Source organism: Chrysochloris asiatica, unplaced genomic scaffold (assembly GCF_000296735.1).
Source record: "Chrysochloris asiatica unplaced genomic scaffold, ChrAsi1.0 scaffold00004, whole genome shotgun sequence".
Classification (NCBI taxonomy): Eukaryota; Metazoa; Chordata; class Mammalia; order Afrosoricida; family Chrysochloridae; genus Chrysochloris; species Chrysochloris asiatica.
The window spans coordinates 24108176-24135483 of record NW_006408522.1 but is presented as its reverse complement, the minus strand read 5'-3'; the positions used below and the strand labels follow the sequence as shown (position 1 = coordinate 24135483).

Below are 27308 nucleotides of genomic sequence, written 5' to 3'. Positions count from 1 at the left end.
ACACGAGAAATCAAGGTCCACTCCATTTATTTTTCCTAGATCAAGTTATATATCTTTTTGTATCTGTATCATACTGATTTTTTCCTGATGCTTGGAATGTATAATAATATTTATACGAGAACTTTTCAAATAAATGGATTTACCTGCCAAAGCCCAATTCTATCTTGTGTGTTCCTTTGTCTGACCAGCTCTTATATAAACTCTTCTCAGGGAACCTAACAATCAAGATCACTAAGTGCATTGCTACTTTAGAAAATATGAGAACAGCATCTGAGGCCAGGATGGACTAGGTCTCTGGAAATTAATTTTGTACCTTTAGACTGACAGTACTTGGAAAAAGTAGTCTTTTTCAAATTTTTAAAAAAGTACCACATTGTTTCAGGAGTTAAATTGTTGTGATAAATTTTCATAGCTTTCTAACATTATTTCTATGCCTATACTTCAGAGTTTGGGCTTTTAGGGCAGTTTGAATACTAGGCTTTGGCAGCAGTCCTAGGTTCATATTTTGGACCCTCCACTTAGTCGTTGTAGCTAGATGCCATTGAGTTATTTCTGACTCATAGTGACCCCAGTACAACAGAATGAAACAGTTCTTGATCTTGTGCCGAGTTCAAAATGGTTGCTATGTTTGAATTCCACTATGTCAATCCAGGAGCTCTGGTAGTGTAGTGGCTATGAATCGGGCTGCGAACTGCAAGGTCAGCAGTTCGAAACTACCAGCTGTTCCGCGGGAGAAAGATGAGGCTTTCTGTTCCCGTAAAGATTTACAGCCTTGGAAACCCTGTACAGGGTCACTATGAGTTGGAACCAACTCCATGGCACATAACAACAACAACAACATGTGTCAATCCATCTCATTGAAGGTCTCCCTTTTTTGTGTACCCTCTGCTTGCTTCTCTAGGGACAGGTCCTTCCTGATAATTTGTCCAATGCACATAAACAAAGTCTCACCATCTCTGCTTCTAAGGAGCATTCTGGCTGTACTTCTTCCAAGACAGATTTGTTTGTTCTTCTGGCAGTTCATGGTACTTTCAATATTCTTAACACTATAATTAAAGTACATCAGTTCTTCTCTGCTCTTCCTCATTCATTGCCCAGTTTTGACATATATATGAAGCCACTGAAAATTCCATGGTTTGGTCAGGTGTACCTTAATCCACAAAGTAACATCTGTCTTCTGTGAGATTTAAAAGAGTGTTTTGCAAAAGATTTCTCCTTTGATTTCTTGACAGCTGTCCCCATGGGTGTTGATTACGAATCCAAATAAAATGAAAACCTTGAAAACTTCAATATTTTGTCCTATATTTATGATGATGTTGCATATTGGTCCAGTAGTGAGGATTTTTTGTTTTCTATTATGATGAAGTGTAATTCATACTTTGACCTTCGTAAATAAATGTTTTGAGTCCTCTTTACCTTCAGCAAGCAAGGTTGTGTCATCTACATATCTCAATTGTCAATAAGTCTTCCTCCAATCCTGATGCCACATTCTTCTTCATATAGTCCAGCTTCCCAATTAGTTGCCCAGCACACAGGTAGACTTGTTGTTGTTGTTGTTGTTAGGTGTCATTGAGTTGGTACCGACCCATAGTGACCTTATACACAGCAGAACGAAACACTGCCCAATTCTGGGCCAACCTCACTATTGTTGCCACACTTGAGTCCATCGATGCTGCCATTTGGCCAATCCATCTCGTTGGGGGTCTTCTTTTCCTCTGACCCTCCACCTTCTCAAACATGATATCTTTCTCCAGCGACTGGTCCCTCCTGACAATATGTCTGAAGTATGAGAGACGAACTTTGGTCATCTTGGCCTCTAAGGAGCACTCTGGCTGCACTTCTTCCAAAACGGGTCTATTTTTTTTCTTTTGGCAGCCCATGACACTTTCAATATTCTCCTTCAACACTATAACTCAAAGGCATCAATTCTTCTATGGTCTTCCTTATTCACTGTCCAGCTTTCACGTGCATATGAGGTTATTGAAAATACCATGGGTTGGGCCAGGCACACCTTAGTGCTCAAGCTGACATCTTTGCTGTTCAATACTTTTAAAAGGTTTTGTGCAACAGATTTGCCTAATGCAATACATCGTTTGATCGCTTGACTTGCTGTTTCTGTGAGTGTTGATAGTTGATCCAAGAAAAATGAAGTCCTTGACAATTTCAATATTATCTCCATTGATAAGAATGTTGTTTATTGGCCCAGTGGTAAAGATTTTTGTTTTCTTGACATTGAGATGTAATCCATAGTGAAGGCTGTGCTCTTTGATCTTCATCAGTAAATGTTTTAAGTCCTCTTCACCTTCAGCAAGCAAGGTTGCATCATCTGCGTATGGCAGGTTGTTAATGAGTTTTCCTCCAATCTGGATGCTAAGTTTTTCTTCATAGAACCCAGTTTCTCAGATTATTTGCTCAGCATACAGGTTGAGTAAGTATGGTGAAATACAACCTTGTCGCACACCTTTTTAAATTTGAAAACATTCAGTGTTCCCATGTTCTGTTCAAACAACTGCCTCTTGGTCCGTGTACAGATTCCTCATGAGCACAGTCAAGTGTTCCGGAATACTCATACTTCGCAATGTTGTCCATAGCTTGTCATGATCCACACAATCAAAAGTCTTTGCATAGGCAATAAAGCATAGGTAAACATCTTTCTGATATTCTCTGCTTTCAGCCAAGATCCATCAGACATCAGCAATGATATCCCTAGTTCCACGGCCTCTTCTGAATCTGGCTTAAACCTCTGGAAATTGTCTGTCAATGTATGATTGTAGCCGTTTCTGTATTATCTTCAGCAAAACTTTACTCGCATGAGATATCAAAGAGATTGTCCGATGATTTCCGCATTCCGTTGGGTCACCTCTCTTTGGAATGGGCACAAATGCAGGTCTCTTCCAATCAGTCGGCCAGATAGTTGTCTTCCAAATTTCTTGGCAGAGATGAGTGAATGCCTCCTGTGCCGCCACACTTTCTTGAAAGATTTCAGTTTTTATTCCATCAATTCCCGGTGCCTTGTTCTTTGCCAATTCCTTCACTGCACCTTGGACTTCCTCTCCAAGTATCATTGGCTCTTGATCACATGCTACCTCTTGAAACAGTTGAACATTAACCATTTCCTTTTGGTACAGTGACTCTGTATATTCCTTCCATCTTCTCTTGATGCTTTCTGCATCATTCAATAATTTGCCCAGAGAATCTTTCAATAATGAAAGTCGAGGCTTGAATTTTTTTCTTCAGTTCCCCCAGCTTGAGAAATGCTAAGCGTGTTCTTCCTTTTTGGTATTCTGCTTCCAGATCTTTGCACATTTTATTGTAATATTTAGCTTTATCTTCTCGGGCTGATCTTTGAAATTTTCTGATCAACTCTTATACCTCCTCATTTCTTCCATTTGCTTTAGTATCTCTATGTTGGACAGCAAGTTTCAGTGTTTCTTCTGACATCCATTTTGACCTTTTCCTTCTTTCTTGTTTTCTTAATGACTTTTTGCTTTGTTCCTATATGATGTTTTTGAGGTCATCGCACAATTTTTCTGGTCTAGTGGAGATAGCAATATAGAATTCTGTAAGACTAACAACCTCCACTTAGTAGTTACATGATACTGGGAAAGCTTTTTCCTTTCTCTGTGTCTCTGTCTCCTAGGGTGGTAAGGATTGATTAAGATAGCACAGTTACAGCTGCACAGTGAGTTTTTTCTTCATATGTCCACATCATGTTCAAAGCCTGAGAACTTTAGGACCTTTCTTTTATTAAACTCTTCTTTGTATATATGTATAGTTCAAATCTGTCTTCTCTAAGCTATAAGCTCTCTGAAGGCAAGACCTGGGTCTGATACATTGACGATTGTGTCCCAGACCTAACAGATCCTTTACCATTATGTTAAATATACATTTGCTAAATGAATGGATATATGAATGAATGTCTGAGTGAATTAATGCAAGTCTTACACTCTTGCTATGTTAAGGAGAGTCATGAGTGTCAATATAAAATCCAGGAAGCAGGGAGACTTATGAGCAACATTTTGAGGTCCAACATGTCTCAGTTTAAACCTCTTGTGCCCCCAGTTGGAAGTCTCCAGTAGAGACTTCTCCTAGAGATTAAGGTGGAAAACTCCATCTTAAGAAACTGGGAAGATATACAGTTATGGTACAAGTAGAGGAAAGTGTATTTTGGTGCTAGACAAAGTATTTTGGGGCATGTGTCAGAAGTAAAACCGCAGAGTAACCAGAAGCACAAATAGTGCCATACCCAGACTTGCCCAGAAGTCACGAGCTAAAAGATATACTTAGCACAGACAAAGCAGGGAGACAGGCGTGTCTGTTATACCTGCCCTATCACAGCGAGGCAGAGCATTTCCAAAAGGACACAATGATGAATCACACTTGACTTTAAATTTAAAAAGTTCAAAATCAGCAATATTTTTAGATTACCATGCCTCAAGGAACTGTTTTATTATTATTATTATTATTAATTAGAGAAGAGCTTCAAATCTATTGATATCTAATTGTGACAAAGGTGAAAAGGAAATTAAAAAGAGTCAGTATAAAAGGCATATTGTTGTTAAGTGCCTCAGGTCACTTCTGACTCATAGTGACCCTGTATAGGGTTTGTAAGGCTATAAATCTTTACAGGAGCAGAAGCCCTCTTTGTTCTTCACCAGAGCAGCTGATGGGCTCAAACCACTGATCTTGTGGTTCACAGTCCAGAGCTTATCCTACAGAGCCATTGCTCTCCTAGAGAAAGGATAGGGAAATAAAAGTATCCAAAGAACACTGAGAGGTAAGTGTGGAGATATTTTACAATCCTACACACTTGGTGCCGCACCGTATCCTCAGGAGGTGTTTGGTAAAATACTCAATAAATTAATTAGTGTGGAGAGAGTGATGAAGACAGAAAAGACAAAGGATGAAAGGAATGAAAAGATAGCCATTCCTCTACCTTTATCTAAGTAAACTAACAGAAAGTTGAAGGGTGGGATGGAAGAAAAGAAAGAATGCAAAAGGGAAGAAAGCACAAAGAAGTGTAGGGAACTATAGCACCTAGAGAAATGGTGTGAATGTACATACAGTGTGAATATGTGTATGTGTTTGAGTGTGTGTGAGACTGTGGGTGTGGGTGTGAGTGTGAGTATATGTGTGGGTGTGAGTGGGGTGTGAGTGTGTGGATGTGAGTGAGTGTGTGTGAAGGTAGGTGTGAATGTGGGTGTGTAAATATGTGGGTGTGGGGGGGTGTGGGTGTGAAAGTGTATGAGTGTGTGAGTGGGGTGTGTGTGAATGTTTGTGGGTATATGTGTGGGATGTGTGACTGTGGGTGGGGTGTGAGTGTGTGTAAATGTGGGTGTAAGTGTGGGTGAATGTGTGAATGTGGGTATGGGTGTGAGTGTGGGTGAGTGTGTGAATGTGGGTATGGGTGTGAATTTGAGTGTGGGTGTGTAAATATGTGGGTGTGAGTGTGGGTGGATAGAACAGAAAGAGAGAAGTCACGACTAAGAAAGAAAAAGAAGAAAAAGTCAAAGGTTACATGAGAGCAAGACCCAGAGTGGAAAGGATTTAGGTTTTATTAACTATCCCGGCTTTTTCATTGACTTTTCCAGATCACATCTTGTGTCCACTCTCTTGGTCCTTAATTTTGATTAATAGGAAATCAACAGGATTTGGGTCTATTCATTTTTCAGATACTTTCTTGGAAACAAGAAATTATATTTTAAAAAAGGAACTCTGGTAGTATAGTGGTTATGAGTCAGGCTGCTAACCTTAAGGTCAGCAGTTTGAAACTACCAGCCGTTCTATGGGAGAACAATGAGACTTTCTGCTCCAGTAAAGATTTATAGCCTCTGAAATTCTATGCAGGGTCGCTATGAGTGGGAACCCACTCCATGGCACATAACCACCACCACCACTACCACAAACCCATAAAGGAGTTGGTGTGGTGTTTCAGGTTAATGCACTGGACTGCAAAGTCGATTTGAACCACAAGGTCAGCGATTCAAGCTCACCAGCTGCTCCTAGGAAGTCTATACAGTGTCACTATGAGTCAGAACAAACTCAATGGCATTTAATAAATACAACAAACCCATAAAACACAATCATACCTAGAACTTTCAGGCAGGTTGAAATTACATCTTTAATTAAAAAATGAAAGCAGAAATCTGCTCAGAAGTGTGCCTGCCTCATGAATTTGACATTATGTGTTTTCTGAAAAGTGACCAGAGTTTTAAGTTAAATAATAAAGAAGGAAGCTTTAGGTTGCCTTTATTTTGAACGATGATTATACGTTGGGGATCTGGTGATCTATCCTTTGTGAAGTAAATTCAAGTCATACTTACTAAATGATAAATACATGCATACTTAGTAATTGACTTGAAAATTAAATTCTATGAAGTAGAATTAAATTCTCGACCTTCTTTTTTTTTTTTTTTTTTTTTTTTTAATGAGTGGCTTACTTTCATTGAATGGCAGTGTTTTTAGAAATTGTTTCATTGCTTCAGCCTGAACAGCACTGCCTGTGTTGCTTTTCATTTGGAACTTCCATGTTCAATTTCATTTGAAGAAAGGAATCATCATACCAGGTCTTCTCTTACCCAGACACCTGCTTTCCAAGAGGAGGAAGCCAGCACTCTCTCGTGTCCAACAAGGCTCCATCAGGAACCTTCCTCCTCACTCCATTGTCCCATGGGCTATTCCCAACTTTTCTTACACTCTCCTGCCTTGCTGGACCTAATGTTCAACCTGTACCCCGTCCCAACAGTTGTATCCATTCATTCTTTCAATCAGTACTTATTGAGCACCTACTATGTGTTAGGCATTGTTCTAGGAGCTTGATACATACCAAGGAACAAAACAAAGATCCCTCTGAAGCTTACATTGCAGCAAATAGAAAAGGACAAGAAACAAGAAACTTAAGGACTAAGTCAATTATGTTGTTAAGTGCCATCAAGTCAGTTCTGACTCATAGTGACCCTGTATAGGGTTTCCAAGGAGCAGCTGGTGAGCTTGCATCACCAATCTTATGGTTCAAACTGACCTTCCAGTCCAGTGCATTAACCCACAAAGCAGTTATTTCCCAGTCTCCCTTATAATGAGGTCAGGGGTATGTGACTAGTACTAGCCAATGAAATATGACAAAAAGAAGTACTTAAGACAGTATGTCTCTTGATTACAGAAAGCTTGTAAGCCTGTCTTCAGCCTATTGGAATACCTAAATGGGGTTCTACAACTTGCCCAATGAAATAGGCTTCCTTCGGAGCCTTTGTAATCTATAGGACCTTAGGTGGAATCCTAAGCCCCATTCAGAACCTTCTGAGGTGAGACATTCCCACATGCAGACCAGCCTGGAACAACTAGAGGTACAGAAGATACTTCTTGAAAGAAAGACCAGCAGGAAAAATTCAAAACAAAAATGGCAGTCTGATTGGCTACTATAAGAACAAGAAAGTTGTTCACCGGGAGCAATCAAGGCAAGCAATCAAGTCCCTTCAGGACAAATCCCCCTCCAAGATTGAAATTCAAAGGGAACACATGAGCAGACATGTGAGCTTGCTGGCAACCACATTGGTCTCCTGGTGAGTGGAAGAGGGGGAAACCAGCAATGAAGATATGGGCCAAGTTCTACCACATTCCATAGACTCCCATAGACCTGGAGATAAGAGAGAAAAGAGGAAGGGCTGGTTGGTCCAAAGTGTGGTAAGACCTGGGGACTCCTGAACCTATGGACAAGGACATAGCCACGGAGGGCTAGAGCTGAGAGTGAAGGATCCAGCTGATATAAAGTCAGGGGAGATGCCCAAGAACACCCAACTTGAAGATAGTACCCATTAGACCTAGCTTTGATTGCTTGATGATCAGAACTCAACTGTTGTTGTTAGGTACCATCGAGTTGGTACCGACCCATAGCGACCATATGCACAGCAGAACTCAACTGGAGGAAGATAAAAGATAAAGGAAACAAGTGAAATTGCTATAATTTGATGAACTTGACCTATATTTACAGATGTAGTAGCTCAAAATACCAAGTGATAGCAAAGGAGTCTTCACATCAAGGATCAATCCTATCCCCCTGAATACAGGGTTGATAGGGACAGGCAACTTAGACATTGGTTACCTAAAATGAGGAGAGGGGTTGGCTATAAAGGCATGAAGTGACTTTGTTACAAGTTTTCAAGAGGGAGTTTAGTTTCAGAGTGTGTGTGGGGAGGCAGCATCCCCATTGAATAGTATTCATTTTGTCTAGCTGGGTCTGGTGAAAAGAGATGGGGATAAGAGTCGTGTGATTCAAAGTAATTGTTATCACGAATAATTACGACTGTCACAACTGTAAAGGTAGAAGTTTTGTAACAAAAAGCAGTCCAGGAACAGAGGACCCTAGTACCATCAAGGGAGGAAAGAATGAACAGAATGTGGGACTCTATCCAGAGAAGCAACAACACCAGAGATGGAGACAGAGATGAGGGCATGGAGAAATAGAGCAGCTGAGGACTCTAGACTCATGGAAAGAGAAAGGCTGTGTGTTAGTGGCCAAGTGCTGTTGGCCAGGAGGAAGACTTGCGGACTGTGGCCTTTAATTGTTTAAATGGTTATATATTCCTGAGTGTTTTTGTGTACATCCTAAAAACAAACAAACAACAACAACAAAAACACCAGAGGGATAGAAGCAAAAGCAAATACTGTTGAATGATGATTCACAGAGGAAACTGTAATCATTCCATGTATACTGATGTTCTTTCATGTAAACTATCACTCAATTCACAACAAAAACATACATATAAAAAAAAGTCAATTATGTCTCTTTTATTTCCCTGCTACCATGATCTTCAAGGCCATTAGACTGTATTCCATTGCTACAAGACCACCCAACCCGCATCAGAATGTGACATGAGAAGTAAATAAATCCTCATTCTGCTAAGTCATTACGATTTCAAAATCGTTTGTAACTGCATCATAGTTTAGGCTATCTGTGCCAATGTCTTTGGAAGGAGACTGAAGAACTGTAGCAATCATGTGCTGCTTGTTGCAGTTTGTTTTTGTTGTTATGTGCCATCTAGTCAGTTCTGACTCATGGTTACCCAGAATAGAGTTTCCAACAGGCAGTTGATGGGTTTGAACTTCCAACCTTTCAGTGCTTTTACTACATGGTCTTCTAAAAACTCAATGATTCCTACCTCTTCATGAGTTGATCTACCACTTGTCTATCAGTTTGCCATACTGTGGTGACTTGTGTGTTGCTGTGATGCTGGAAACTATGTCATCGGTCTTTTAAATACCAATAGGGTCACCCATGGTGGATAGATTTTAGTGGAGCTTCTAAGACAAAGACAGCTGTGTCTTCTAGACAAAGATCTGGCAGTGTTTCAATCTGTTGTGCATAGGATCTCTATGAGTTGAACCAACTTGATGGCACCTAACTACAACAGCAACAATAACTACAACATCATGAACTGATAGAAGACTAAAGAAATAATTCTGCCAGGAAAGAAATGATTGATTATGTTTGGATTGCCCTTTTAGGACTCCATAAATTTTCAGTGAGGTATTTTAAGCAAGTATTTTAATTCATGAATACAATTTACTTTCCTTGGATTCACACAACAGTAAAATTTCCTTGAAAAAAAAAATTACTTAATAGGAAATATGTCATTTTCTAATCTAATCAAAATACTTCTTTGACCATTCCAAGTTTCCTGGCTAGTCCCCTAATGTAAATCTAAATCTACAAAGGCAGTTTCCTATTAACATTTGTTATAACAGTACTCACTGAAGAGAGAGTAAAATATTAACAGAATCCAGAAGGAATTTACAACAAATGCAAGGAACAGGCAATTTTAGCTTTAAATTATGTATTACAGAAATTTAAAAATTATGTGTTTCAGAAACTTTAAATTTTTCTTTGCTTTAACTGGGAGATTATGCTAAGACTCTTGTTCACATATTCCTTTAGTGCATCCCAAAGAAAACAGTTTTGAAGATAGTCTTAAGCTCATAAAGATTCACTAATAGATAAAATCAATCTGTATGGATATATTGATATTTAAGGCCAGACTTACAAGTGACTAAAGCAAAGGATGACTAAGGATTGGCAGGAAGGCACCAAAGATTCTCTCTGGTCTATTCTGGTGCCTAAAATACTTCCATTAATGAGTCTCTCCTTTGACTTCTGTTGTTTCTCTGTAGTCTCTTAATCATGAAATGCAAATATCCCTGAAATGGCAATACCTAGAAGTGATTTCATGAATGCTTATGAAGAATGTTGTTAAGTGCCATTGAGTTGGTTCAAACCCAAAGTGACAGTGAATAGGGTTTCCAAGGAGTGGCTGGTGAGCTTGAACCAATGACCTTGTGATTCAAACCCACATTGCTGTCCTGCGCATTAACCCACAGCACCATACCAGGACTCCTATAAAGAATTGCTTTCAGAAAAAAATAACAAACAAGACAGCTAGCTGGGACAAAGAAACTAGACTGAACAACAGAGGGTTCGACTGGAGTATGAAAATAGGAATACATAAACCAGGTTCTGAAATAAATGGCAACTGACCAAATAGTAAGTCTCAATGTTTTTTTCCATAGCACATACTATATTTAAGACACTGTGCAAGATGCAGAAATATATGAGGTGGGATTATGGTCTTCATGAAGTTTGCAATCTTTGTTATGGAGCCAGTGATTGGCTAGACTCAGCGTTCGAAATTTAAAAAGTATGGCCACTACTCATCCTCAGCTAATCCGCTAAAACCAGGGAAGTCAAGGTCAGGCAAGTGAGGGGCATTGTGGTACTGAAGTGAAAGAGATCTAGAGAAGAGAAAACAAGAGTGAAAGGAACAATGAACTGATACACATTGCTAAACTTTTTCACTCTTTAGCGTGAGAAGAGAGTACAGGCTTTGGTGCCTGGAGATTTTTATGTCCTTCCACCAAATAAAAGGAAACATAAACTGGGTCACAGATCATTACGTTTGTTACATTGCATTTTGGTTGTGAGATTTTTGTCTGTTTTAACTACTTACCATCAAACTTTGCAAGTCGGCTGATTTCTGCTCCAAGTTCTGAAGTAACTGATAATGCATGGCGGACTTTCAGGTTCGTTTCCCTGTGAAATTAATTGACATGACCCATTTTTATATGGAACAGCCCAACAGCATCTTACATACATAAAGCAAGTAGGCAAGTACAGCACGTGCAAAACTCAAGAAACTCCCTTTGAATGTCATTCGCACTTTTCACACTCTCAGAAAGTAGGTGGGGCTTCCTGGGCTCCTAAGAGTTGGCATTCTACCCACAGCACATCTGTATAACAAAACAGTAATCTGTTTTGCTATTTGAAAGAACACAGGACATAATAAATATGGTTTCATTCGAACCTACTCAGACATCATGCATGAGTTACAAAACACATTAGGAATGGGAACAAAGTTGCCAAATAGAGAAGGCCAACATCACTCCAGCCTCTACTATCTACGTAGGAGTTATATTTGCAAAAGATGGTCATGGCTAATTTCACAGTAGCTGAAATTCAAATGGGAAAAGGAATACAGCTTTTTTTGTTTTTTGGTTTTTGGGTTTTTTCTTGGAGAAAATCCCAAGAATCCCGTAAGCCTAGAATTACAGAAGTAAACTGGAGGTCATCAGGTCCATCTGGTCATCTCCTAAAGCAGGAGGAGGCTTCAAATTTTTTGTTGGAAAATTCCATTATCTTCCAACTCCATTTTTCCATAAACTTTTTGAAGCCCCTTTGAACACTGGACAGACAGAAAGTCTTTGTTATAAGTGCCATCGAGTTGTTTCTGACTCATATCAACCAACGTACAACAGAACGAAACGCTGCACAGTCCAACAGCAGCCTTACCACTGAGATGTTTGAGTCCACTGTTGCTGCCACAATGTCAATTCATCTCATCGGGAGTCTTTCTCTTTTTTGCTGACCCTTCACTTTTCCAAGAATGATGTTCTTCTCCAGGGACTGGTCCCTCGGGATCACATGTCCAAAGTACATAAGACAAAAATCTCACCATCCCTGCTTCTAAGAAACACTCTGACTGTACTTTTTCCAAGACAGATTTGTTTGCTCTTTCTTCTGGCAGCCCATGGTACTTTTCTTCTTGGTATTCGTCCCCAACACCATAAGTCAAATACATTGATTCTTCTAAGGTCTTTCTTATTCACTGTTCAACTTTCCCATGCATATGAGGCTATTGAAAACACCATGGCTATGGTAAGGCACACCTTAGTCCTCTGACATATTTGTTATTTAAAGCTTTAAAGAGGTCTTTTGCAGCAGATTTGCCTAATGCAGTATGCTGTTTGATTTTTTTTTGTTTTTTTTGTTTTGTTTTTTTTTTTTGGTTTAGGGTTGTTTTTGTTTACACAATTGCCAAGAGTGGAACCAATGAGAAATAGAAGACACAAAAGTTTTGTTATTTTTGTTGTTGTTGTTGTTGCTGTTGTTATTCAGATTTGAGGGATTTTTTGTTTTGTTTTTTACAAATACAAATTAAACACAGAAAACCTCTACTTCAAATTTTTTAACAGTTCAAGAGAAAGTGTATCAGTTGTATTACAGACATTTTAAACTTATTGCACAATTTAAATGTCAATGGCAAAAAAACAGTAGGATTTGACATTGTTGTGTGATAGCAAAGGAACAAACCTCTAGCAATTTTTCATCCCATTTTTAACCACACCAGTGAGAATCAAATTGTCAATTTTTCCTATGGCAATTTCTCCACACCAGAAGATGATTCTCAAAAGAAGAAACAATTTCAGTTTTTTTTTTTGCTTTCAAAATGTTTTATCCTGTATTTCTTACAGGCTTTTGAAACATATAGAAAATAATTAAGAAATACTCCAATAAATGAAACATGCCAAATGTCAGTAATAAGCAAGACACATTCCTTTGGGGAAATGACTGTTAATTTAACAAAAACAAAAAACAAATCCAGTCTGTATAAGCAAAGAAATACAGTCTTTTTCTTCTTCTTCTTCTTTAAAAATCTATTTTTTCCTAAAATATCATTCCACAAAATTGGAAGTGAAGGACTGAAAGATCAGGAGAGGAAAGGAGGAAAGGAAGGTGGGTCGCACACACCATTAACACAAAAAGGAATAAAAAAGTTTATAACAGATTAGGCTCATACTCCAAGATACCAAAGGCTGGCTGAAGAAATGCACTCTTCTGCAAGAACTAGGGTTTGTACTGCTGTGTGAAGACCAGTGAAGAGGGATTCACTGCTTTGGAGCAACACCTCTTCCCACTCCAAATCCTGGGTTCTGCACCCTGCCTCCATGAGTAGGGCCTCCAGGTCCCCGCAGGCGGTTATTTTGACGGTTTGCTTCCTTGGCGGCTCCAGACTTCTTCTCTTCCACATTCATATGGACTTCACCTCTGAACATGATAGAACTGTCACTAAGAACTTTCTGAACAGGTTCAGTGTCATCAAACACAACAAACCCAAAATGGGTAGTTTCCCACCACTGTTAAAGCACAGCGCCACTACATTCTCATCGTTTTGGAAGAACTCTTTAAGCTCTGATTTAGCCACTTCATGAGGCAAGTTGCAATAAAGAGTTGATGACTGTCAGGGTGTCTCACAGTTCTTCGAGGTTCAACATCACCTTGACCAATTGGTCTAGGACCCCTCTGTGGAGGAATATTCATTGTTCTAGCACTCTTTGATCCCTCTGAGGTCTCTGAGGTGGAATCTGAGATTCAGGCTTAGACTCTGGACAAGGCAGTGAAGTTGGAACTTTAACAACATGAGGTGGGATCCCAGTAACGAGAACAGCTCCACTGGGAGGAAGGTTCTTACTAGTCACAGATGCCCAAGACAATGTCTTCAAGTCTTCCTGTGCCAACTGAGCTATGTCTGCAGGCACTGGGGACCCCTCTGCTGAGTCTCCTCAGGAGCACTGTCTTCTAATACTGGTTCCAACTTCTCATCTTCTGGATTTCAGATACAGGTTCTTGCTCTTGTTCAGGCTCCTCTAAATGTTCTTCTATGTCATTGCTGACCAGTCTGGTCACAGACAGTTTCAGCATCATCAGGTACCACCTCTGGTGTCTGCTGTCTTTCTTCAGGCTCCTCTACTTCTTCCTCAGATTCCTCCTGAGGCTCAGTGACAAAATCACCAAAGACTTCATCTTGGGATCTGACGATATCATTATGAACACAGAACTTATTTGCAACAGAGCCCTCAGGAGCAAGGACAAAAGTCTGCATAAATCTTCACAAGGCTTGGTTGTTATTAGAGAGCAACCCCATCACCTGGACCACCACACCATTGTTTAGAATAGCATGAGCATCAACATGGCGAATCTTAGTGTGGCAGTTGGTAAGGTTTTGTGACATCACTTTCCTATGGATTTCTTTTTGTCCATAGACTGCATCTGCTGGTGTTCCATTCAAATCCTATCCTCCATGGACATAAGAAGAGTTCTTACCATAAAATGTATGCAGCATGTCTGGGGCCTAGTTCAGCAGTGTCTAGTACTGTCTCACAAATTCCTGTCCGACCAGGAGGGGACTAGACTTCTCCATAACCATTGTTTTGGTCAATTTAACCTGCACTGCTGAGCAGGAAAGGAACAGGTTTTGCTCCACAACAGGGCGGACTGCAGAGAACCCTAATGCAACTATGTCTGCACCCTGTTTGATTTCTTGATTGCTACTTCCAAGAGCATTGGTTGTGGATCCAGGCAAAATAGTCTTGGACAACTTCAATTTTTTCCTCCATTTATCAAAGGAGCTCTGGTAGCGTAGTGGTTACGAATTGGACTGTGAACCTTAAGGTCAGCGGTTCGAAACTATCAGCCGCTCCGCGGGAGAAAGATGAGGCTTTCTACTCCCGTAAAGATTTGCACCCTCGGAAACCCTGTACAGGGTCGCTATGGGTCGGAACCGACTCGACGGCACTTAACAACAACAACAACAATCATGGTGTTGATTACTGGTCCAGTTATGAGAATTTTTGTTTTCTTTACAATGAGTTGTAATCCATACTGAAGGCTGTATTCTTTGATCATCATCAGTAAGTTTCTCATTTTCAGCAAGCAAGATTGTTGCATCTGCATATCAAAGGTTGTTAATGAGCCCTCCTTCAATCTCGATTCTTCTTTATGTAGTCCAGCTTCTTGGATTATTTGCTCAGCATACAGACTGAATATGGATGGCGGAAGGATAAAATCCTGATGCACATCTTTCAAGATTTTAAGTCATGCGGTATCCCTTGTTCAATTCAAAGAACTGTCTGTTGGTCTATGTACAGGTTCCTCATAAGCACAATGAAATATTCTGGAATTCTCATTCTTCACAGTGTTACCCATAGTTTGTTAGGATCCACATAGTTGAATGTTTTTGCATAGTACAAATGGACATATTTCTTGTATTCTATGACTTCAGCCTAGAATAAGCACTGGACCTTAAGGTCAGTTTGAATTGAAAGTTTGATGGTTCAAACATACCAGCCGCTCCTGGGAAACCCTATACAGGGTCATTATAAGTCAGAACCCACTTAAGGGCATTTAACAATGCTTTCAGCCAAGATCCATCTGACAACAGCAATGATATCCCTTGTTTCACGTCCTCTTCTGAATCTGGCTTGAATCTCTAGCAGTTCCATGTCAGTATACTAATGTAACCATTGTTAAATTATCCTCAGCAAAATTTTATTTGCACATGCTATTAATGATACTGTTCAATGACTTCCAAATTCTGTAGAATCACCTTTCTTTGCAATAGGCACAAATATAGATATCTTTCAATGGATTGGCCAAATAGGTGTCTTCCAAAGTTTTTGGCATCTTTTTTTTTTTTTGACAAGTGAGTGCTTCCAGTACTGCATCAGCTTGTTGAAAGGTTTCACTGGTGTTCCATAGAGTCCTTGGTCTTGCTGTTCACCCATGCCTTCCGTGCAGCTTGGAATTCATTCAATTCTACCAGTTCTTGATCACATGCTACCTCCAGAACTGGCTGACTATCAACCAGTTCTCTTTGGTATAGTGACTCTGTGTATTCCTTCCATCTTCTTTTGATGCTTCCTGCATCATTCAATATTTTGCCCATGCTGTTGTTGTTGTTAAGTGTCATCAAGTTGGTTCTGACTCATAGCAACCCAGTATAGGGTTTCTAAGGAGTGCCTGGCAGATTTGAACCACTAGCTTTGCAGTTCAAACTGACCTTGCAGTCCAGTGTTTATTCTATAGCTCCACACCAGAACTCCATTTTGCTCTTAGTATCTTTCAATATTGAAACCCAAAGCATGAGTTTTTTCCTCCAGTTCTTTCAGCTTAAGAAATGCTGAGAGTATTCTTCCCTTTTGGTTTTCTAACTCCAGATCTTTGTACATTTCATTATATTTGACTTTATCTTCTTGAGCTGCCCTTTGAAATTTTCTGTTCATATTTTTTGTATCATTGTTTCTTCCATTCTTTGTTTTAGCTATTTTATGTTTAAGACCAAGTTTCAGAATCTCTTAAAATATTCACTTGGACCTTTACTTTCTTTCCTGTTGTTTTAATGACCTTTCACTTTTTGCATGTATCTTTCCCCTAAACTTTTTATTGTGAATTGAGTGAAGATTTATAGACAAGACAATCAGTCTTACATTCAACACATCATACACGTTGCTTCATCTCCATGATTGCAGTCCCCTCCATGCAATACCAGTTATCCCACTTCCTCCCTGTGGTTCCTATTTCCATTCCACCCTCCATCCAATCCATCTCATCTTTGTCCTAAGGTAAATGTTGCCCTTTTGGTTTCGAATAATTGACCATTCCATGGTCAGCATACTTTACTAGTGTCATTGTACCCACTATATACCTATCTGCTGCTTGGCTCAAAACTGGGCTACATGGGTGAGTTCTATGCCAGACCTGAAGGGTTGTGGGCCATAGTCTTGGGTTCATCAGTCTCTATCTGACCAGTAGGCCAGATCATCTTCTTCTGCTGCTGCTTTTTTCAAATTTAGAGTTAGTTCCACATTTTCTCCCACTCTGTCCTGAACCTTTTAATGTGATCCCTTTCAGAACAATTGGTAATGGTAGCCAGGCATCATATAGTTCTTCTGGATTCAGACTCATTGAGACTGATGTTCATATGTTCCATTAGTCCATTGGACTAATTTATTACAAACATCTTCAATTCTCATCACTCTTCTTACTTCTGCACATGGAGAGACCAATAGATGTACCTTAAATGGCCAATGATAAGCTTTTAAGACATGGATGATGTTTTTCATGTCTTCTCTGGTCTTCAGTCAATGTATAATACATGAAATCTCTTCTTGAGATGGTCTCTAAATACAGGTGAGATATACTCAGGGTCATATTTTGGTTCTGATGGACTTGTTTTAATTTTTTTAAACTTCAGCCTGAACTTCAGCAATTGGTGATCTGTTTGTTCCACTGTCAGCCCCTGGCCTTGTTTTGGCTGATGATACTGAGTGTCTCCATTGTCTCTCCCCACAGATGTAGTCAATTTGATTTCTATTATTCCATCTGGTGAAGTTCATGTGCATATCCACCATTTATGTTGTTGAAAATACTTCCTAGGTATTTGTAATGACGAAGCTGTTGTTTTTACAAATTTCTATCATGTGACCTCTAGCTTTATTTGTCCTCATCAATGCTATATTTTCCAATTACCAACCCTTCCTCTGTTTCCAACTTTTGCATTCTGTTGTTGTTGTTAAGTACTGTGGAGTTGGTTCCAACACCTATATAGGGGTTCCAAGAGCAACTGGTGAGTTTGAAATACCGACCTTGTGGTTCAAACCGATGTTGCAGCCCCTTCTTTATCTCACAATTACACCAGGACTCTTGATTGCATGTTTAATCATGTTGAGTCATGCCCTACCAGCAAAGGAAGGTCACAACATTTTTAATCCATCCATATCATTAAGGTCCACTCTACTTTGAGAAAACAGCTCTTCTCTGGTTATATTTTGAGTGACTTCCAATCTGAGAGGCTCATCTTCAAACACTATATCAGACAATGTTTCTCTGACATCGTCTGATATAGAATGATGATACCGATAGATTTTTGAAGATACTTTTTTATTAAGTTGAGGAATTTCCTCTCTGTCATTTGTTTTTTGAGAGTGTTCATCATGAATAGGTGTTGAATGTTATCATCTGTGATTTCTACATTAGTTGATACAATCGTGTGTATTTTCTTCTTTGTTGCTGCTAGTTGTTACTGAGTCAGTTCAAACTCAAAGCAACCTATGGATAACAGAACAAGATGTTGTCCCATCCTTCCCTATCTCCATAACCATTGCTATGTTTGAGTCCATTGGTTAGGCTATTGTGTTAATCCATTCCATAGAGGGTTTTCCTAGTCTTCACTGACCTTGCACATATTAAGCATGATGTTCTTTTCTCGTGATTAGGCTTTCCTAATGACATGCCCAAAGTAAGTAAGTTAAAGTCTTACCATTCTCACTTCTAGAGTATGCTGGCTGTATTTCTTCTAAAATTTATTTGTCATTATTCTGAGAATCCATACTATAGTCAGTATTCTTCATCAACACTAGAGTTCTTATTATGGTGAATTATTTTGATTTATATTTTTTAAATATTGAATTAGCCTGACATCACCCCACTTTAGTGTGATTTATAATTCTTTTTATACGGAGGTAAGTAAAAAATGATCTGCATTCTGGTGATATTTAAACACCCATGTACGTCCATGGCTGATGACAACATTGAGCATGCATATGAAATGATTATGTTGAATAGACAAGTGACAGTGTGTTATGTGGTAAATCATTTGCAAATCACCAATGGCTCTGCTTATGAAATAATCCATGACAGACTTGGATTTTGAAGTTTGTGTGAGATAGATACTAAAACAGCTCACAGAAGAGCATAAACGGAAGCATTTGGATATCTGCAAACAAATTCTGAACCAATACTCGAAGGAAGGTAAAATTTCTTTTTGAAAAATCATGACTTGTGAGGAGACATGGATTCATCACTATCCCTGAGAATGAATGGCAGGGTATGGAATGGAACCATCCTTAATCACCAACCCAAAAAAAAGTTCAAAAGTCAACTATCAGCTTGAAAATTAATGCTTATAGTTTTCAAAGGCCACTATTAGAACACCATCAGGAAAAAGGTAGGACTTATTACAGTGAGATGCTCACTGAAGAACTATAGCTTAAATTTGGCATTGAACAAACAGAGGACTGCTCTTCAAGGACACTGTGATCTTGCATGACAATGTGTGTCCACACATCTCTGACCACACTGTTTGACACTGCAAAAACTTCCTTTTGAGGTGTTAAGGCATCCTTCATATAGTTCTGATCTTGCTCCATCAGACTTTCACCTGTTTGATCCCCTGAAAGATGCTCTTTAATGATGAAGATACAAGGCATGAGGTACAACGCTGTTTGTAATAGGATAATATCCATGCCCCTAAAGGGAAGCCCAGTTAATACCACTCTTATTCAAATTTATACACCAACCACTAAAGTCAGTGAGGATGAAATAGAAGAATTCTACCAACTTCTTCAATCTGAAATTGATCAAACAGGCAATCATGATGTATTGATCATTACTGGTGATTGAAATGCAAAGGTTGGGAGCAAAGAGGAAGGATCAGTAGTTGGAAAATATGGCTTTGGTGATAGAAATGATGCTGGAGAACACGTGAGGGAATTCTGCAAAACCAATGATTTGTTCATTTCAAATACCTTCTTTAGACAGCATAAGAGATGACTATACAAACGGACCTCACCAGATGGAATACGTAGAAATCAAATTGACTACATCTGTGGAAAGAGAAGATGGAAAAGCTCCATATCATCAGTGAAAGCAAGATCAGGGGCAGACTGTGGAACAGACCATCAATTACTCATATGCAAATTCAAACTGAAGCTGAAGAAAATGAAAACAAGTCTACAAGAGCCAAAATATGACCTTGAATATATCCCACCTGAATTTGAGATCATCTGAAGAACAGATTTGATACATTAAACACTAAAGACCAAAGACCAGAAGAATTCTGGGATGACATCAAGAACATCATAATGAAGAAAGAAAAAAGTCATTGAGAAGACAAGAAAAATGGAAAAGGTCAAAATGGATGTCAGAAGAGATGCTGAAACTTGCTCTCCAGCGTAGAGATGCTAAAGCAAATGGCAGAAATGAGGAGGTCCAAGAGCTGAACAGAAAATTTCAAAGATCAGCTCAAGAAAATAAAGCCAAATATTACAACAAAATGTGCAAAGATCTGGAATCAGAAAACCAAAAAGGAAGAACACAGTCAGCATTTTTCAAGCTAGGGGAACTGAAGAAAAAATTTAAGCCTCAACTTTTGTTATTGAAAGATTCACAGGGAAAATTATTGAATGATACAGCAATCATCAAGAGAAGATGGAAGGAATACAGAGTCACTATACCAAAAGGAAATGGTTAATATTCAATCATTTCAAAAGGTAGTATTTGATCAAGAGCCTAGCATCCTGAAGGAGGAAGTCCAAGGTGCGTTGAAGGAATTGGCAAAGAACAAGGCACCAATAACTGGTGGAATAAAAATAGAAATCTTTCAAGAAAGTGAGGCCGCACAGGAGGCATGCACTTATCTATGCCAAGAAATTTGGAAGACAACTATCTGGCTGACTGATTGGAAGAAATCCATATTTGTGCCCATTCCAAAGACAGGTGGCCCAATGGGATGCGGAAATCATAGGACAATCTCTTTGATAGCCCATGCCAGTAAAGTTTTGCTAAAGGTAATACAGAAATGGCTACAATCAAACATTGACAGAGAAATTCCAGAGATTCAAGCAGGATTCAGAAGAGGCTGTGAAACCAGGGATATCATTGCTGATGATGTCTGATGGATCTTGGTTGAAAGCAGAAACTATCAGAAAGATGTTTCCCTGTGCTTTATTGACTACGCAAAGACTTTTGATTGTGTGGATCATGACAAGCTATGGACAACATTGTGAAGTATAAGTATTCTGGAATACTTAATCGTGCTCATGAGGAATCTGTACCTGGACCAAGAAGCATTTGTTCAAACAGAACATGGAAACACCGAATGTTTTAAAATTAAGAAAGGTGTGCGACAAGGTTGTATTCTTTTGCCATACTTATTTAACCTGTATGCTGAGCAAATAATCTGAGAAACTGGGTTCTATGAAGAAAAAACGTGGTATCAGGATTGGAGGAAGACTCATTAACAACCTGCGATATGCAGATAATACAACCTTGCTTGCTGAAAGTGAAGAGGACTTGAAACATTTACTTATGAAGATCAAAGAGCACAGCCTTCTATATGGATTACATCTCAATCTCAAGTAAACAAAAATCCTCACCACTGGACCAATAAACAACATTCTTATCAACAGAGAAAAGACTGAAGTTGTCAAGGACTTCATTCTTCTTGGATGAACTATCAACACTCAAGGAAGCAGCAGTCAAGATATCAAATGACACATTGCATTAGGCAAATCTGCTGCACAATACCTTTTTAAAGTGTTGAAGAGCAAAGATGTCAGCTTGAGGACTAAGGTGCACCTGACGCATGCCATGGTATTTTCAATAACCTCATATGCATGTATAAGCTGGACAGTGAATAAGGAAGACCATAGAAGAATTGATGCTTTTGAGTTATGGTGTTGGAAGAGAATATTTGTCAGGAAGGAGCAGTCGCCTAAAGACAAGAGTTTTCATTAACTAATGAGCTTTGCAATTTAGACTCCAATTTTTTTTCCCCCAAGTAAATGAAATAACGAAAACCCAATCCCATTTCTAAGACCTTCCTTTTAAATAAATTAAAAACCAACTAATTAACTATTCTAGTTTTAATAACTTACCCATCAAGCTCAGCAGTTTCAACATAACAGAGTCCATGTGGCTCACTACTTGATAGGAGAAGCAAATCAGCCTGTATTTAAAATATATATATATGACAAAAGAATACTTGAGAAGGGAAAATTGGTTTAAAGTTTTCTGTGTTTTCTCACCCCTCCACTACAAATGAGGGAGGAGAGTCTTACTGAAAAAAGCCAAACAGATGAAATCCTGCCCCACCCCTATGCTATATGCCTCGAGTCAAACCCTCTCTCTGGTTCCTTGCATGTACTTTTCATGACTCTTGACCATCACGACATAACCAAGGATGGAGGAAATCTACAAGCTCAATACCACTTAATTTACTCTTTTTGAAGGAACTACATAAAATCCTATTTTCTTGTTTTGATAGTTACTATTAAAATATAAGACTGTACTCAATACATAATTGGGAACATTTATGTGCATTACCTTGAATACCTTACTACAATCAATTAAGAGCAGAAAGCAGGCAAGGAAAGAAGGGAAAAAAGAAGTGATGGTAGTAGGAAGAAATGGACAGAATAGGAAAAACATGAAAGCAGGAAACTGAGAGAGAAGTAATTAAAAGAAAAACAAAATTTACAAATAAGCAAGCAAAAAGAAAATGATAGTATGAAAGTGAAAGGGAAGAGAATAGAGAGAAGATAAAACTTTTAAACACTAAGCAAGAAAGCAAGATCGGATACAAAGTAGTAAAAAGATCATAGAAAAATTCAAAGGCTCAGTACTTTGTTTTATTCAGAGATAAATAGTTGTTTCTACTTGACTATCCATTTGAGATCTAGAAATAAACTGTCATGATTCAGTCCTAGAATGTTGACAGTTTTCTATATTGAAACAGCTTATGCATTCTATTTCAGGTTTTATTTTAAAACAAAGGTTTTTATTAAATACTGAAAGATTTCCATGTGTGAAAAGAATAAATTAAAATTTAGCAATTTGTTTTGAAACATTAGCCTAATATTTTTTTTACCCATGCCCACATGCACAATTAGCATTTCAAATCTTAAATTTCCTATATTTTAAATTTCCTAAATCTTAAATTTCCTATGTTTTAAATATATATATTAGAATGCCTTATCCTCAAGTTCTTAGGATTACAGTTAGAATCAATCCGCTCATTTCATTGTCTCAAGTCTAAATTTCCAACTCAGATTTACTCTGTGTGAGTGTATTTGGGTGTGTATGTGTAGTTTTGTCCAAACTGAGATGAAACAGAACTGGGGTGTGGAACAAGGCACAACTGACGTGCCCATAAAAGAATAAACAGCTTTGCATTGTCCAGGTTCTTCAACAATCTTAATGAAAGAGTCAGAAAATCCTGTTAAGGAATAAATTATTTTCTGACTTGCCACAGTGAAACCAGAGCAACTTCAATATAAAGAACGTGTCAAGAGTGTACTTCATTCTTGAGCCAAAAATTATCAATACCTATTTTTAAAGGATTTTAAAACACTTAAAAGTATTTTAAAACACTTCTTTATAAAATTCACCCTGGTCTTATTTTCTCACATTTAAACTTCAATGGATAAAGGCATCAGTACTCTAGCTTGATGTTCTTTGGACCTGTGCCTCCTCCTTTGAGCAAAACAAAATTCAGAATTCTCTCATTCTAACAGGGTCGTTATGGGTCGGAACCGACTCGACAGCACTTAACAACAACAACGATCATCTGTTATTGATAGCAGTTATAAAGAGAGACACCTATTTGTACCTAGAGTTGCTTTTCTTTAAAACTCTCACAGTAATAATGATCCAATTGTTACTGTTCAATGTTGCTGTTCAATTTTTAGCTCAGCTGTGTAATATTTGTATTTTGGTAAACAAAGGGGGAGGACTACTTTGTAGGCAACTGGCTCTCAACATGTGACTGAAGCACTACCGCCACCTGGTGGCTGTTTTTTTTTCTCCTGTACAGTGACTTAGCTTCCTGCAACCTGAAACAGAATTATAAAACCACAAGGGTCCAAAGCTAACTGCTCCTGCTATCTATAACCCCAGATCACGGACTTCTACCTTTCCTACCTCCGTCAGTCTCCTCCATTGCTGCCTTTTTCTTTGATGCCCTTTGCATGTTTCTTCTGTTTCCCACTCACAAATCTTTGTGTTCCCTTGCTTTCACTCATGGTCTTCCTGCCCTACTTCTGAGTCTTAGTCTTCTTGGCTGACAAACTAAGACGAAAATGTCAAGGGTCCAAACTGGCAAGGGCATGGGTGGAATGCATGGTCTGCCTAAACATCATCATCATTTGTGGGAGGCAGTCTTTTTTCCAACGTTGGTTGTTGTTGTGTCCCTATTGTTGCTGTTGTTAAATGTTGTCCAGTTGGTTCCAATTCATAGTGACCAAGTATAGGGTTTCCAAGGAGCGGCTGGTGGGTTTGAACTGCTGACCTTGGAGTTCGCAGTCTAGTGCTGATCCTACAGTGCCATACCAGGAGTCAATCTTATACTAACCCTAGACTGTTGTTAAGTGCCATTGAATCAGTTCCAACTCATAGCACCTTGATGTTAAGTGCTTATCCTATGGCACTACACCAGGACGCTGACTCAAACCCTATAGGTCAGAGTAAAACTGCCCTAGAGATTTACTGAGTAGAGTCTTTATGGGAGCAGATTGTGGGGTCTTTTCTCCCACAGAACTACCCAGTAAGTTCCTACTGCTGACCTTTGGGTTAGTTGTCAAGCACTTAGCCATTGTTCTATCTAGGCTCAGTAATAATTTTGACAGGGAAAGAGTAAGATCACTGCTGATGCAACCCTACTAGTCTCTTGTCACGTTTTTGTCAGAGTTGCTGAGTGGGAGTGTAGCAACACGTGAGTGGTCTCAGGGGTCCACCTGCCCTACGACTCTGTGAGTCTCTGAATAAGCCTCCTCAAGCTGAGTCCTCCAATCTCTTTCAAGGGACGCCATTCCTAGTAAATCAGAAACTTGTATTCCAGTTATAGGTGTGTGTTGTTGATAAGTGCCTTTGAGTCGGTTCTGACCCATAGTGACCCTGTATAGGGTTTCAGAGGAACAGTTGGTGAGCTTGAACCACTGACTTTGTAGTTCAAACAGCTTTATAGTCTGGTGCATTAACCCACAACACCACACCAGGACTTCATAGGTCTGTAGGATTCCAATAAAACACAATTCCAAACCCATTACCATAAAGTCAACTCCAATCATAGAAAACCTATAGGGCAAAGTAGAACTATTCATAGGGTTTCCAAGACTGCGATCATTATGGAAGCAGATTACCACCTCGTCCTCTCATGGAGAGGCCGGTGGGTTCAAATGGCCAACCTTCTGGTTAGCACCAAGAACTTAACCACTACACAGCCAGGGCTCTTATAATACCAATGTTGTTGTTGTTGTTAAGTACCATGGAGTCAGGTCCAACTCAGAGCAACTTTGTATAGGCTCTCCAAGGAGCAGCTGTTGAGTTTGAACTGCTGATCTTTTAGCTAGCAAGTGCTTATCCTGCAGTGTCACACCACTGTATATGTTATTGTTGTTGTGGTGGTTAAGTGCCGTCAAGTCGATTCTGACTCATAGCGACCCTATACAGGGTTTCCTAGGAGTTGCTGGTGAGTTTGAACTGCCGGCCTTGAAGTTCAAACTAACTTTGCAGTCCACACCAGGACACTGTATATACAGAGGATACTAAAATCAGTAAAACCTTCTTTTCTTCCAGGACTTTATGACTTAGTAACAGCAGAATATCACAAGCTTCCTAGAGAGTTATTATCAAAGTGATATAAGAATACAAAAGAAGGAGAGAGTAGAGTACACTGGGTTGGTGATTGAGGAAAGCCTTCATGGAACATTCTGACAGACAAGAATAAAGGCAGCCCAACCCAGGCAGATGGGCTAACATGAGCAAAGAAAGGAGAGTGAAAACATGATTACAGGAATACATACATGGGCAGGCAAACAGGTCAGCTCCAATCAGTGCCACTGTCCTTAACAACTCTATTTATACTTTCTTTTATCAATTATTGTCTCCCTTCCCTCATGGCTTACTAGGAGAGAGTAGGCTATGTCTCTTAAGAATGAAAAGTGTTTTCTAACCCAAAGCTCCCTCCCCACTCTTCACAGGCAGCAAAAGCCAAAGCAGTTGACTTTTGAAACCTGAAATTAATATTCCAGTCAGAGGAGACATAAAAATAATCCATTGAACATCTCTGAGATCTCAGAGCCAAGACTTGTGTCCTTATAGCTTTGTCAAAAATAATCAACATGGGTTGAGTTAATAGATGAAGCAAAACATCAAAGGGCAGTAACACCTTAAAATGGTACAACTCGCTAAGGGTTTGCACAACACTCTAGCATAATTTTGTTATATTTTCTCAATAATCCTATTAGTGGGTAATATTGTTCCCTGTTGTGTGAATAACAAACCTGGGGAGAACCAGCAGTGCGGGTGAAATAGACAGCCATACACCCACCAGATGAGCTGAATTAGTTCCTGTTAATAAGTTCATGACCTTTACGACGCCACAGTAAAAGCTTCATCACATAGAGTTCAGGAAACCAAAGTTCCAAGAGTTTCAATACCACGCTCAAGGCCAAAGGGAGCTTTAGTAAAGGGCAGGGCCAGAACTACAATTCAGAACTTCTGACCCCTAAATGTATACTCTTGCCTCTGGCTACAAAACCACTAGAAATACAACTATGAAAGCTAGAGAGGGTTTTACTTTGTTTAGTTTTGTTTAGGTTTGCTTTGTTGGTGCTTGAAAACCAAAGCTGCAATAGTGAAAGAATATCAGAATAGCAGCTTCATAGCCCAATGGAGAGAGAAATTTGTAAAGTCAGTGTGAACATGATTTTGGATCTCCCCTTCATTTTTTTAAGCCATTCTCACATATGGAGCTCTTTATCATCCGCAACATTATATTTTCTTTGACTTTTAGTCCAAAAATAAAGATTCAAAAGAGCTCGTATAGTATGAGTTACTTCTGGGAAAATAAATTCACTATGGGCAAAAATCAGAATGAAAAGAGTTATGTATGTCAGATTATACCAAACCAAACCCACTGCCATTTAGTCCATTTTTACCTCATAGGAACTGAGCAGCACAGAATAGGACTGCCCCAAAGAGTTTCCAAGGCTGTAACCTCTATGAAAGCAGACTGTCGTATCTTTCTTCCACAGAGTGTCTGACTGATTCTAACCACCGCGCTTTCAGCTAATGCTAAACCACAGCATCTCCAGGACTCTTTTTCAGATTATAGGTGATTTTTTTTTTCATTTACATTTAAAGTTTAGGCCCAACAAACACATGGTGAGTACTTTCTAATATGTACCACCTTTGTCATTGTTTCAGTTTCTCATAATTAAATGATACTCTTGCGCATCTACACTTTAGCATGAAACATCTTCTTCAGTGCAATTCCCTGTTGATGTTAAAGTGCCATTGAGTCAATTCCAATTCACAGCAACCCTGTATGGTTTCTGAGGAGCGGCTGGTGGGTTTCAACAACCAA

General features: G+C 39.1%; 1 protein-coding gene and 1 pseudogene across 1 annotated transcript in view; both read right to left on the bottom strand.

Annotated features, from left to right (window-relative positions):
- ATP8B4 (ATPase, class I, type 8B, member 4) overlaps positions 1-27308 on the bottom strand; it is a 266323-nt gene that overhangs the window by 128902 nt on the left and 110113 nt on the right. Inside the window, exons 7-8 of the mRNA XM_006831865.1 lie at positions 21820-21890; positions 10998-11080 (exon numbers count right to left, since the gene is read on the bottom strand). Coding sequence (XP_006831928.1) covers positions 10998-11080; positions 21820-21890 — 154 coding nt within the window. The remainder of the gene's footprint in view (positions 1-10997; positions 11081-21819; positions 21891-27308) is intronic.
- Positions 13213-14531, bottom strand: LOC102815375 (annotated as a pseudogene).